The sequence below is a fragment of the Eschrichtius robustus genome, chromosome 21 (genome assembly GCF_028021215.1).
Source record: "Eschrichtius robustus isolate mEscRob2 chromosome 21, mEscRob2.pri, whole genome shotgun sequence".
NCBI classification, from domain to species: domain Eukaryota; kingdom Metazoa; phylum Chordata; class Mammalia; order Artiodactyla; family Eschrichtiidae; genus Eschrichtius; species Eschrichtius robustus.
Genome location: NC_090844.1, coordinates 31,346,217 through 31,359,909, shown reverse-complemented (window position 1 = coordinate 31,359,909; position 13,693 = coordinate 31,346,217). Strand labels below are relative to the sequence as shown.

Below are 13,693 nucleotides of genomic sequence, written 5' to 3'. Positions count from 1 at the left end.
TTGAAAAAGATCTAAGGACCTTCTCTCAGTTCTGAAATCCACTGTGTATGAATCAAGTACATAAAGTAATATAATTTGAAACATGAGTAAAAATAAAAGCGAAAAAAAAAAAGCTACAAAACGCACCCACAAGAACGCAAAAATTTCATGAAAGAAAATAAGGCAATATTTTGAAAACTTACCTGACAAGTTTTTCTGTCACAGCATGGTCCTGTACCACACTCTGCATCTCCAATCAGAAAACATGTTAGGGCATCACAGCATTTTTTATGAGAGCAGTGCTAAAAAGCAAATGCAATCAATTTAAATAAAAGGAATTTTCAATCAAATAAATCATTTTATTTATTGTCATAATATACTAATAGACTAAAGTCTCTAAGTTAATTACAATCACAGTATAATTTTTACTTCTGTATCTATTTTTAACACCACTTAATATGTATATCTAAACTTAATATATTTTGCTATAGAAAAAAAGATGGCAATGAAATTATTCATGATTCCATGCTCAAGAACTTGAACTGTTAAAAATGTAATGCAATTTATTTCAATCTCTGTGTTCATAAATATAGGAATTGTAAATTTTGAGTTTTTTTTCACTTACTACATCATAAGTAGTTATCCATCTTATGTAGTCTCTTCAAGATATCATTCTGTGAATATATAATAATTTTTGGATGTGACAAAATAGAGGTTTCTAAATTACAACAGCATATTATTGTTGTAAATGCATTTCAAAGAAATTTTTTGTCATTTTTTTAGCTCTAAGATTGTATATGAAAGATTGATTCTAGAAGTTATTAGGTCAAAGAATTTAAAAATATTAAAGGCTCTTCATAATATACACTATTTCCTTCTTTCTATATAGTTATCTATTCAGTGTAAGAGTGATGTTAAACAAGACCGATAATATTTTAAAATAAGTAAAGTGGATAGGCACAAATTACTAAGTGTTTCTGTTTCAGTTTTATTAATTTTATTATTAATGTGCTGAACATTTTACATATCTGCACAATCTGTTTTATACTTTTATGCATACTTTTTGTTGAAGTATTCTTCTGTTTATTTCCTTTATTTGTAAGCAGTTTTATATTAATGATGTTAACCCCTAGCCACTAATATATTTTACAGTGTTTTACAATTTGTCATGACAATTTATTTCTATTTTGGCAGGTTCTGTTTTTTAATTTTTTTGTTATTATGATATTGTGAAATCTGCCAACTGCCAACTTTCTTTGGGATTTGTTCTAAAAGTTTATGTATAAAACCTTCCTCCACCCTATCCCCAGTAAATATGTGAAGGTACAGTGTGTGTGTGAAAGTTTTGTGTTATATATATACATATATGTGTGTATATATGTATTTTTATTTGACATTAAATATTTTGAATAGTATGTTGTAAAAGTAACTATAATAATGTATCTTTTCCCCCCAAAATTAAATTATCAGTTGTGTTTATAGAATAATAATTTATTCCTGATATTTTATTATACCTGGATACTTATATAATGTCCTATATAAAATTAAATATAATGTCTTCAATTACATTAACTGCATACTATTAAAGTATATCCCAAATTCTATTACTATATAACACTGTAATATTTACAGGAATCAGATGATATTCTTTTTTCATTTTCATGTTTCATTATTACGAAGAATGTGTTATGCTTCACAATATAAATATTTTAATGAAAACTATCAAGAGAACTTAGTGAAGGTGGAAGATTAAACACACAGTAAACATTAACATTGGGGAAAATAAAACAAAAATCAATGACGTGAAAGGGAGATCTCTAAAACCTAGAATCAAAGAGAAAGCCTACTACAGTGCAGAGCATATTTGGACAATACTCAATGTATAATGGAAACCTAGACTAAATACCAGGCTTAGAAATTGCCCTTTTATGACATGTAGTTGAAAAATGGAATTCCATCATGGGACTGGAAGCGAGGACTTTGTAAAATAGGTAACTGTGGTTTATCATTGAGAAATTTGAGAAATCAAAGAACATTCTTTTACTCCTAGTTGTCCAAACATTTTATCAAATGTTTCTTCAATATTTTATATCTTGTAATTTTTTATCTCTTTGCTACTTTAATGATATATGTTGAAAAATACTGAAACATTTCTCTATTTCTGGAATAAACACCATAAGCATACTCTTTTTCAGATATTTATTGGTTATTTGATAATTTTGACTTAGGCATTTTGCAGGTATTTTACAAAATATAAACCAGTCATTCAAAGTAATGCTAAGCTGACTATAGGAGGAATCAACAAATTTCATTATTTAATTTTGGTTCGATATACTTGCAAAGTGCACTGAAAATTGAATTTTTAAAAAAAAATATGCAATTTACAGTAATATTCAAAAGCATGAACAACTTAGGGTTAAATTTAAGTAATTACAGACACCTAAATAAATGGAACAATATACCATGTTCATCGTTTGAAAATCACATTATGCATACTATTCAATTCTCCATAAATTCATCTTTAGATTTTTAAAAAAATTTCAAGAGTTTTTTTTTTTTAGGGGGTGGGTAGAAATGGAAAAGTTGATTTAAAATTTTATATAGAAATATAAAGACCTAAAATAGCCAAATCTATCTTGAGAAAGAAGTAACCAAACATGAAGATACATTTTACCTGATTTTGTGCATTAGGATAAGGAGACCTGGTATTGGATAGATACATAGGTCATTGGAACACAAAGTATATCATGAATTGTTTTTCAGTAAATGTACCAAGGTAATTCAATGGGGGAAGGACAGTCTCTTCAACAAATGGGTCTAGAACAATTGGATATCTTTACGGAGAAAAATATACCTTGATCCTTAACTTACAAAGTGCCACAAATTACTCAAAATGGATCATACACATACACATAAAAACTAAAATTTGTAGACTTCTAGAAGAACATTTATAAGGAAGCTTCACAAATTTAGGATAGATAGGCTACAAGTAGCATAATACATCAGAGAAGAAAATTATAAACTGGACTTCATCAAATTAAAAACTTTGACTCTTTGAAAGATGTCATTAAGAAAACACAAAGCTAAGCCACATACTGGGAGAAAACCTGGCAAAGGCTTGTATATAGTTTATATTAAGAATTCCTGTAAGTTTATAATAGAAAGACAAACAACCCCATTAAACTTTGCAAAATATGTGAACAGACTTTTTAAAAAGGAAACATATGAATGCCCAATAATCACATGAAATACTGTCCCATATAATTAGTCATCAGGAAAATACAAACTAAAACTGCAATGAGATACCAGCACAAACTGAAATGACTAAAATGAAAACGACTGGCAGCAAGAAAAGCGGTGAGGGTTCAGAACAACCACCACTGTTATACATAGATGGATGCAATGCACAATGTTACAACCATTTTGGAAAGCGTTTTGACACTTTGTTATAAACTTAATAGTACAATGAATGTGTCGTGACAGAAATTAGAAGTTTAGCTATTTGTGGGGTTGACTTGGATGAGGTAAGGGGAAACTGTGGTAATGTAAACGTTCCACATATTTTCCACATTTAATCAGGTGTAGCATCACTCAAGTTCAAAAACTCAGCGAGTCAGAAAGAAAATATAAATAAGTATAATGAAGGCCACCTAGACACATCATGAGTCTCTGGGCAGACAAGAAAAGACAAGGTCACAATGCCTTTGTGGACATAAAGGCAGAGAGGTCCTGTGGATCATCTGGCCAGGTATGGCATGCAGAAGCAGACTTGGTCAGTAAAGTCTTCAGTGACAGTGAGGGCAAATGGTTTTTGACCACTGTTGTTGAGACTCCTGAAAGGTTCCATCAGTGGGAAGTGGTGGTCTTGCAATACGAAACAAAGTTTATTGTGTTTGCTGTTCACCCACCTACACTTTCAAGAAAATAAAAACTACTTCCCTTCTGCTGGTGGCCATAACTATAGATAGAAAAATCCCTGGTGATCAAGACCGGTTTAGTCACTCCAAATTTTACTGAGATATGTTCTTACAATGAGTAAGAAAAGAAAGAAATTAGAGATATGCTTAGGCAAAAACCTGATGAAGTCAAAAAGTCTCATTCAAATAGCATATTATGGATCGATGTAAGTTTTGCTGGATTTGAAGGCTTCGAAGTCACTCAGTCACTTTCAGAGCCAACCTCATGCTCTAAGCACCACTGGTCAGTGAACACACTGTCTAATGACATGGATGTGGAGAAAGAGAATGTAAAGACCTATTGGGGCTTACTGCAGTAGGTCTTGTTAAAAGATAATCTGAGGCATATTAAAACTTTTAAGAGTTTATTTGAGCAAAAATTGACTCAAATTGGGCAGCATCCAATTTAACCACTGGTGGTCCAGTGGTTAAGACTCCACACTTCCACTGCAGGGGACACGGGTTTGATCCCTGGTCAGGGAACTAAGATCCTGCATGCCACATGGCGTGGCCAGAAAAGAAAAAAAAAAAAAAAAAAAAAAGAAACTCCGAAGAGCTGTAAAATATGGAAGACTTTTATAGGCAGAAGGGAGTGGGAACAAGGAAGTTATACTGGCAAAAAGGTGGGCTGATTATTGCAAAGTTACTTCCCTTTAGGGGATGGCAGGGGTCTATCAGGCAGATTACCTAACTAGTGCTGGCCAGATGATTCCTGACTGACTGGTTTAAGGTTCCATTTCTGGAAGAGCCAAAAGTGTAGTTAAGGTAAATCTCTCAGTTTGCTGATGTGAGGTTTAGCATAAGGGACTCCATTTTGGGCCTGGTGTCTTGTTTTTGGTTTTTTTGTTTCTTTTGTTTCTTTTAACAGTCTTTACAGCTATAATAAAACAGTGGCCTATCCAAGATGAATTCTCATTTTCCAATACATACCCTTGAAATCCAGTGGGGCAAGCTACCTCTTCCCTTAGGTCCACTGTGACTCCATCTTGGATTTTAAATGAAGACTTGAGAGTGCCCAGATGATGAAATAGTGACCTAAATCAGAGTAATCAGTTCATCCAAACAGTGCAACCAGGCTATCAGAGACAACTGAACCTACTCTTGTATTGCAGGAATAATCTCTGAAAAAATATTTAGGAACTGGGTAATAAACTACCCAGAATGGACACCTTGGCAAAAGCTAAATGTAATTTCCTGCAGGCCAAGGGACAGAAAAATCAGTGGTTCAAGTCTGAGTCCTATGTTCATGTAGACATGGATATTAGGCCAGAGAGAATCTAATGAGGAAATTGTTTGTCTGCCCTTCGGAGAAGTTCTCTCTCACTACTGGGCTACAGAATAGCCATGGTACTTTAAGGTTTGGGCTGTGAGCAGGAATTATTCCTGGACAGCATGTATTTACTATTGGCAGACTATTCTGTCTGACATGATGCCATTTGATTGGCATTCACCCGAAACGTTTGGTACCCACTCTGTACACAGATCTTACCTCCTTCAACAATAAACAGAACAAGAATAAAGGGTTTCATCCACATGAAAGGAAAGCCATATATACTGGTCAAGATGGGTTGGAGAAGTGATGGTAACCAAGTTGTCAAGCCTTCCATCTATCCTGAGCACAGGCCGTTATAGTACCAGGAAGTCCCCAGGGGTGAGGTTGAAAGAATATTCTTACCAGATTTGGAAATGCTCTCAAATCATATACATTTCTGCTGGGCTCTTTAGGGCTAACACATACCCAAACAGTCATAAATAATAGATCTATGCTGAATAGATGATGGGGATAGATATTCTACATAAATGTAACAGTTCTCTTGATTTTAAGGGATGTTCTCTATGTGGAAATGCTACGATTAAGACAGTGGAAGTAGGGATGAGTATACGAGTGGAAGCCACATAGCTATCCTGGCCTATCTAGATCGTTATTGTGAAGCGGCACAAGATACAGTGGGAAGGGGAGGGGGAGAAAGGAATAGGAAGGGGAAAGGGAGCTGGTTAGAAGATCACTGTCTTGATCAAGGAGACAGCATATGCAGGGATACTCAAGAAAATCTGTCATCTTCTAATAGCCCTGCCTGGCCAGTAAAAGGTGGCTTATATAAGCTAAACATGGCAGTGGCTCCAATAGCAATGGCTGTTCCAGATATGATGCACAGTTACAGACCGAAGGCACTTGGTGTGTGGTAGTGGAAATTACAGTAAAATCTTTCTTCAGTATCTCACTAGACCCAAAAGATCAAAATCAGCTTGCAAGTTGAGATACTGAAAACAATTTATAACACATCTATGTGTTCTGAGACACTTGCAATCCACTTATAATCCAAGACTGGGTTCCAAAACAAGACCTAGTGTTTCCAGCACTTGGGACCAAGGAGGACAGGCAAATGTGTCTTTTCTACCAGTTACAGTCAAGTGAGAAAAGGAAATCCAGGGCACACAGCCCAGGGCAATGGACATGGCCGGTCCTCACAAATACAGCACATTAGCCCCTAATATCCTCTCGAGGGTATTGTTTGACATTGACTGCAATAGACACCTTTCCAGATATGACACAGCAATTCCTCTGCACAGCAGACATGAATCATACTAATCAAGTACTCCTAAATGGATGATGTTTACACATCCAGTCAGACAATGGTGCCACCTTGAAAGCCAAGGATACTCAGTACTGTGCAATTAGCTGGGGCAGGCCATGGATGTTCTATGATCCACATCATGCACAAGCAGCTACAAGTAACTTTATAGCCAGTTAAATGTTCTGCAAATGTGCATGTCTGAGCTTATTAAACAATGAACTAACACGGCCATTAGTTTGTTTTACGCCTTTTAAATATTTTTGCTCTTTTGTTAGTCTTTATCATTGGATAAATTTGTTCTCAGTTCTCAGATGTGATGTATGTTGGTGATAAACTAAGAACTGCCTATACTCCTAAAGCATTTCAAGGTTGTAAAATGTTGCAAACGAGAAAAAAAAAGTACTGTCTGGCTAGAGGAAGTCACAGGTAATTAGAGCCTTACATTATAGTACTGAAGTTTAAACAGAAGTGGAAACCATTGTTCCCAGAGTGATTAACAAATCAACAATAATTAAAATAATTTTTTGCCACTACTGGCCTTTAGCATATAGCACTGGATACTGCTAGTACTTTTCACTAGCAGTAAAAACTTCCATTCTGGGAAGCTGACGAAGTTCATTTCAATTTCATTAGGCAAGACTTAGAGCACAGCTTTACTCTCCTCCCCACAATAATACGTCATCTCAGGATTATACCAAATCTGAAATATTATTATACCAATGTGAAATATTATTGAATGTATAGATATTCTCTCAAAATCATAACACTTTTATAACAGTCTGCAACTGAGAAAATTTGCATCCCATGCTATTTAAGCATATATGCCTAAAGACAGATTCTACAATCCAAATAATGCATCTATACTGACTTACAAAACAAGCAGTTACATTTCAGTGGGGGTAGGTGGAGCTCAGCCACAAGAATCATTGAAAGCAGTCCAGGATAAAAGGGAAAAAAACCCCGGCCACTGGGCACTGTATCTGATTAGGACCCCCTGCAACCGCAGGCATCTCTGATCACTTACACAGCTGATTTCATCCAATGGCCCTCAATTTCCTGATATTCACTGGCTCCTGGAATTTGGAACTAATGAACTTTATCCCATGGTTCAGTGAAGAACTCTTCCTGGGAAAGTTCCACTGTAAACAGATTGGCCTCTGACACTGGTAAAGTCCACAAACAGGAAGCTGTACACCCATAAGAAACAGAAATAGCCCACCTACTCCTTTACCTAAACTACTAAGTCACTGAGGGTCCTCTCTGTAAGACTTGTCTCATGCCGAAAAAACTTAGTTTACTGAAGAATCAGCATACATCCTAGCCTTCCAGCATATTGGTGATAAATTCCTGATAATTCATACAAGTGAATGCGGATGAAATGACAGACAAATGTGTAAGAGACATGAAAAGACCATTCAACCATAGGAAAACCCAAAGTAAGTAAGATATCCTCAATTCAAAGTTATATATACATGTATACCTCATGACACAGCACATTCACTTGCTGGTACACATACACCCTAGTGAAACGCAGGCACATGTGCAGCAGGAAACATGTGCAAGAAAATTCATAAATAAATGAGTCTTAACAATCATAAATTGAAATAAACTTAAGTTTTCATTTCACAAATAATGCATAAATAAACTGAAATTTTCATAAACATACTAAAAGCAATGAAAACAATTGGAATATAGCTACATTCAAAAGTTGATGGATGTTCTAAGTACAATACTGGGTGAAAGGCCAAGTTACAAAATGACATAAATCATATGATTGCCAATTATATAATAGTAGAACACAGTTAATCAAACTATATTGTATAAAGGTGGGAAAATAGGAGGTAAAACTAAAACTATGAGGACAAGAAAGTACTGAAATGATACCTTTAAATTCTAAATGACGATTGGAAAAAGGAGGCATATTGAGAGTGGACAGACAAAGAAATTCTTTGGCAGAGGTAAGGATTGTTTTGACCTTAGTGCAAAGTATTCAGGTGCTTGTTAAGTATCTATGTATTACACTCTTCATCCATATTTCCTGTATATATTTCATATATATTATATATCACAGTGAAATAATGGAATGGTATAAATATTTACTGCTAAACAAAAGTGGGCAGAGTTTACTATACAGAGAACTGTACTAAAATATATTTTAAAGAAAATTATAGTTAAATGGGAGATTATTTCTGAAGGAAACTTTGACATACAAAAACACTGATAAAAAGGAATGGAAGGTAAAATAAAGCAACTATTTTCTGAATAAATTCTTCATAGTACTTTCTAACGTAAAGAAATGAAATATTTTACAAGAGTGTTTTACAAGAAGGTTAATTGGGTTGTAAACACTGCGATCTGGGAAGAAGGTGGCCCAGATAGGGTCAAACCTTAAACATCTATGGTAAAAATACAAAGATAATCACTAAAGGAAAATAAACAGTACATATAGACTAAATCACTAAAAGAAATACTGGAAGAAAGGAAAACAACATAAACAGATTCAACAAAAATTCAATTAAGAACAAATGTGGCAAATTGAATATAGAAAATATAAAAATTTTGAGACAACTAAAACTATAAAAATATGCAATCTAGAGGAGCATAAGACAATTAAATGTAATGAGGTATCCTGGAAAAGATCCTGGGACAGAAAAAGGCCATTAGGTAAAAACAAAGGAAATCTGAATAAACTATGGACTTTAGTTAATTTAAAAATATGTAAAAATATTAGTCACAATAATATTTGAGATAATCTTATAAATCAAAGACAGATTGAATAATAAATTACAACCTAAGGTAAATACTGAACTTAATAGTAAAGAAAACCTAAATGAGAATAGAGAAATATCAGGGAAATACCAATTTAAGGAAGCTAGTGTGTGCAAAGATGTAGACATAAAATATGTATACAGATATACAGATATATACCAGACCAAATAGACATTAAAACAGAAATCAACATTAGAGATAAAGAGATTCAGTATTTGAAGGTAAAGTATTAAATTTCTAGGAAGGTACAACAATTGTAAATAAATTTACACCATATAAAAGAGATACAAAATATATAAAATATGAATTGAGTAAATGATAATGAGAATTAGGCAAATCCAACTATATAGTTGGAGATATCAATATTATTTCTCAAGTGCTGAAGAGTTCAGGCAAACAAAATTAGTAAAAATATACAGAAGATTTGAGTCATTCACTTAAAAATTATAATGCAATCAGATTATACAGATGTTAGCTCCTAACAATTAGAGTTTACATCTCAGCAAGCAAATATGAAACATTAAAATACATCACCACACATGAGTATATGAAGGCAACAACAAAATGCAATGATTAGCTATCTTACCAAGCACAAATGAAAAACAAAAAGACAAATAGCAAAAAGCTAAATATAACAACAAACCAAAGATTGTGATTAATCCAATTCTGTGAAACCAAGCTAAAATAAATGAGGCTCTATACATGCAAGAACTGAAATTAGGAGATGAGGAGGTGAACAACAGCATACATTTAATAACTCAGTGATCCAATTCAGTCACTTTGGAGGAATGTAGGGATGATTTAGGTGATAATCATACTACTGTTGGAACTGATGCTTATGATACAGAAAGGTGGGTAATGTTTACACAACAAGGAAAATCTACTTCTTTAACCACACTGCACTTACCCGAAACTTAAATTCTTCAAATGTTTCAAATTCAGGATAAGCCAGTTATCACATGCCTTATATCTCCCCATCTTAGCTATTTGATAAAATGGTGCAACATTAAAAAAAAAAGTCCTCCCACTTATATCACAACTATATTTATAAGACTACATGATGAACACAGAAACAAATCTTTAGATAAGCTATTAATGTTTCTCACCAACCTCTGGCCCACCACAATCACATTGCTCTGGCGGTTCCAAAACTCCATTGCCACAAACTGAAACTCTTCCTTGTGGAACCACTTCTGAAACTGTTCGATTCTGAAGACATTCAAATTCAGGCTGTGAAGCTGTATGTTTGAATTCATCCATGCTGCAACTGCTAAAAAACTTTACACCACGGGAACGTCTAAAATTAAATTATATTCCTCAGTTAAAAGGAATAAAATCAGTATCAAAGTAATACTCCTTCAATAACGTACTATGAATTCTGTACTACTTCACTTAGAGAATAGCCAAAACGGGAGAGTGCTTTATTTTTAATACAATTAGTAATTCAAGAATAAGTTCGTTTCTATTATAATTCAATATAACAGACATCTAATAAGTAGAGGATGTTAAGGTTACATGATTTAGAATATATTAAACAAAACAGTGCTTGGCACACAAAAAGCTCTGTTTAAGTATGTCTTACTATTTATTATTTTCATTATTATTGACAACACCATCATAATTATAATAACTATTATAAGAAGCACTAACTATTATTAAGAAAATGAAACATACTAGGAATAATATGGAAAAATGAAGGAATAAACAATGGTGGACTGTGTTAATTAAAAGTCAGAATTATTTGTACTTTGGTAACAAAATTAATTAATTAAAATATCTCAACACTGAGTATATAGAATGTATAAACCCTAGATTCTTTTTATTTTGATATTTCTATCTTTCTAAGTGCACTGTTTAATGGGCTTTTGTTTAAATTTGTAACAATCTCTATGAGATTAGAGAAATGATACAAAAGTACGAAAACCAAATTTTGTTTCCTGAAACGGTTGAGTAAGTTGCCAACGGGAGATCCTGATTACTCTAAATATTTTAATGTATAACTCTTACATAGAAATGAATGCTCTGAAATCACACCTTCAATATCAGGAAATAATGATACGGTGCTAAAATCGAATCCTCACATCACATGCAAATTTCCCCTTCATCACAGTATTGGCACTTTATAGCAAAAGGATCCAGTTCAAAATCAACCATTGCATTTAGTTCTCATGTCTCCTTAGCTTAGTTGATTACATTTTTCGTTGAATTTCATGACATTGAAAAGTTTTATAATTACAGGCTGATTATTTGGTAACATGTCCCTCAGTTTGGGTTTATGAAATGTTTCCCCATAGTTAGACTGAGGTTATGCCTCTTGCCAACCTCATCACAGAAGTGTTGCTGACTCTGTCGGCTCCACTGCAGCCTAACAGCCAGCACATGATTTCAACTTGTTATATTTTTGGTAAAAGTCACTTTGATCAGTTGATTAAGGTGTGTCTGCCAGTCTTCACTCTAACATTTCTTTCCTTCCTTATCACTTAATAATTATTTGGAGAGAAGTTTTATGTAAAATCTCATTTCTAATCACATTTTCAATTCATTCATGTATTTACATGAATATGGAATCATAGCTTCCTATTACACTCAGTAGGTTATAATCCATTACGAACATTACAAATGACTTTCAAATTGTCCCAGATTTGCCTATGGGGAGCCCCTTTCAAACTGCTTTGTGTCCCTGCGACAAATCTCCATAATTCTTTGAACACCTCCTTATACTCGGACACAAATGTTCCAGGCTTGTTTGCTTTTGTCTGTCTTAGCCCGGGAATCAGGTATATGATGTCTCCAACTTTGTTCTTCTTTCTCAAGATTGCTATGGCTATTCAGGGTCTTTTGCTATCAAGAACTGCCTGTTTGTTATAGCTCCATGAAAGCCAGGAACACAAGCTCCCCTGCCACTTGGGCTACATGATCAACAGGTGTCTCCAAGGCAGCAGCCACAAAAAATAGTGCACCAGGCACCTGTAGAAGCTCCTCTATGGAAGATACTGGTACTCTAGGGTACAGCAGATAGAGAGTGCAGTGATAGCACTCGCCCTCTGAGGTCTCTCGAAAGGATCACAGTCAGTTGTTGGATTTGTGTTTAACTAGAAACCTGACTCTCATGCAGCAATTATGGAGGTAAGCTAAAAGACTTCTTTCACAGAAAGACTGCAATTCTGGTTCTAGGGTCTGTTTGCTGTGCCATGCAGGTGGCAACCAGCTGAAACACCTTCTCCGTGGGTTACCATCCTGTGGTACCCACAAGCATAAGTCCTGCTGGCCACCCGAGCCAGGTGGTCTACACGTGTTCCCTGGCAGCAGCAACAACATTCAGGGTGCCAGACAAGGTTGTAAGGTCCTTTCTGAGAGACGCCGAGGAGCTGGAGCAAGGAAGGGGGAGGGTGAACAGTTATGCCCACTGGCCTCTGCTTGAGAGAATCACCGTTGGCCCCAATATGTGAGCCAAACAGGAAGCATGCCCCTCAGGCAAAAGCTCCTGGACAAGTAAATGGGCCACTTTCACAGAAAATCTGGGCTGTGTTTCAGTCTGCTACCGTGCAGTGCCCTGGGGTGATAGCTGGCCATGAACTACATCTCCAATCGTTACTGTTACAGCCCCAGGGGACCCAGGAACGCAAGTCCCTCTGGGCACCAGAACCGGGCCATCAAGGGGTGTCTCCTGGGCAGCAGCCAAAGAAACTAAAGCAGCAGAAGCCTGTATCTCCCCTTCTGGAGACACTGGTTCTCTGGAACATGGCAGATGGAGGCCTTGAAGATAGTTCCCATCCTCCAAGGCCTCTGAAAAAGATTACAGTACGCCTTTAGACAGGGGTTTCATTAGAAGCCTGCCCCTCAGGCCACAGCTATGAAGATAAGCTAATAGGCCTCTTTCACAGAGAGATTGGGTTCTTAGGACTGTGGCCTCTTGCTGCATCCTGGGGGTCGTAGCAGTTTACGAAATCTTGTTCCATTGTTTACAGTTTTGTGGGACTTGTGAGCTTAAACCCAGCTGGCTGCCAGAGCCCAGTGATCTAGAGGTGGCAACTGCAAAAACTGGGGTGCCAGAGGACGGTACAAGCTCCTTTCCAGGAGAATCCAGCAAGCTGTAGCGAGGTAGAGGGAGAGCACAAAGATGGCATCCACCAGCCGCCATCCCCAGAGAGTACCTTAGCAGGCTTCTAGATGTGTGTTCAATTAGATGCCTGACCTTCCAGCCAACACGTTAATATGAGGAAATAAGCCTCATTGCCATAAAGACTGGGTGCCTCTCAATAGACCACAGAGGTGGCAAGTGAGTTCAAGAGTTTTAAGATCTCTTTCTCGGTTCACTATAGCCTTATTTGGCTCATATGTGCAAGTCCAATCGTCTTTCACAGCTAGATGTTTGGAGGTTCGTCTCTCAGTTGCAGGTCTTACTACTTAGGG

General features: G+C 35.7%; 1 protein-coding gene across 1 annotated transcript in view; it reads right to left on the bottom strand.

Moving 5' to 3' along the window:
* The window catches only part of LOC137755878 (A disintegrin and metallopeptidase domain 3-like), a 102,686-nt gene that overhangs the window by 27,447 nt on the left and 61,546 nt on the right, over nucleotides 1-13,693 (bottom strand). Inside the window, exons 12-13 of the mRNA XM_068531995.1 lie at nucleotides 10,391-10,577; nucleotides 183-281 (exon numbers count right to left, since the gene is read on the bottom strand). Of these exons, the coding sequence (XP_068388096.1) occupies nucleotides 183-281; nucleotides 10,391-10,577 (286 nt within the window). The remainder of the gene's footprint in view (nucleotides 1-182; nucleotides 282-10,390; nucleotides 10,578-13,693) is intronic.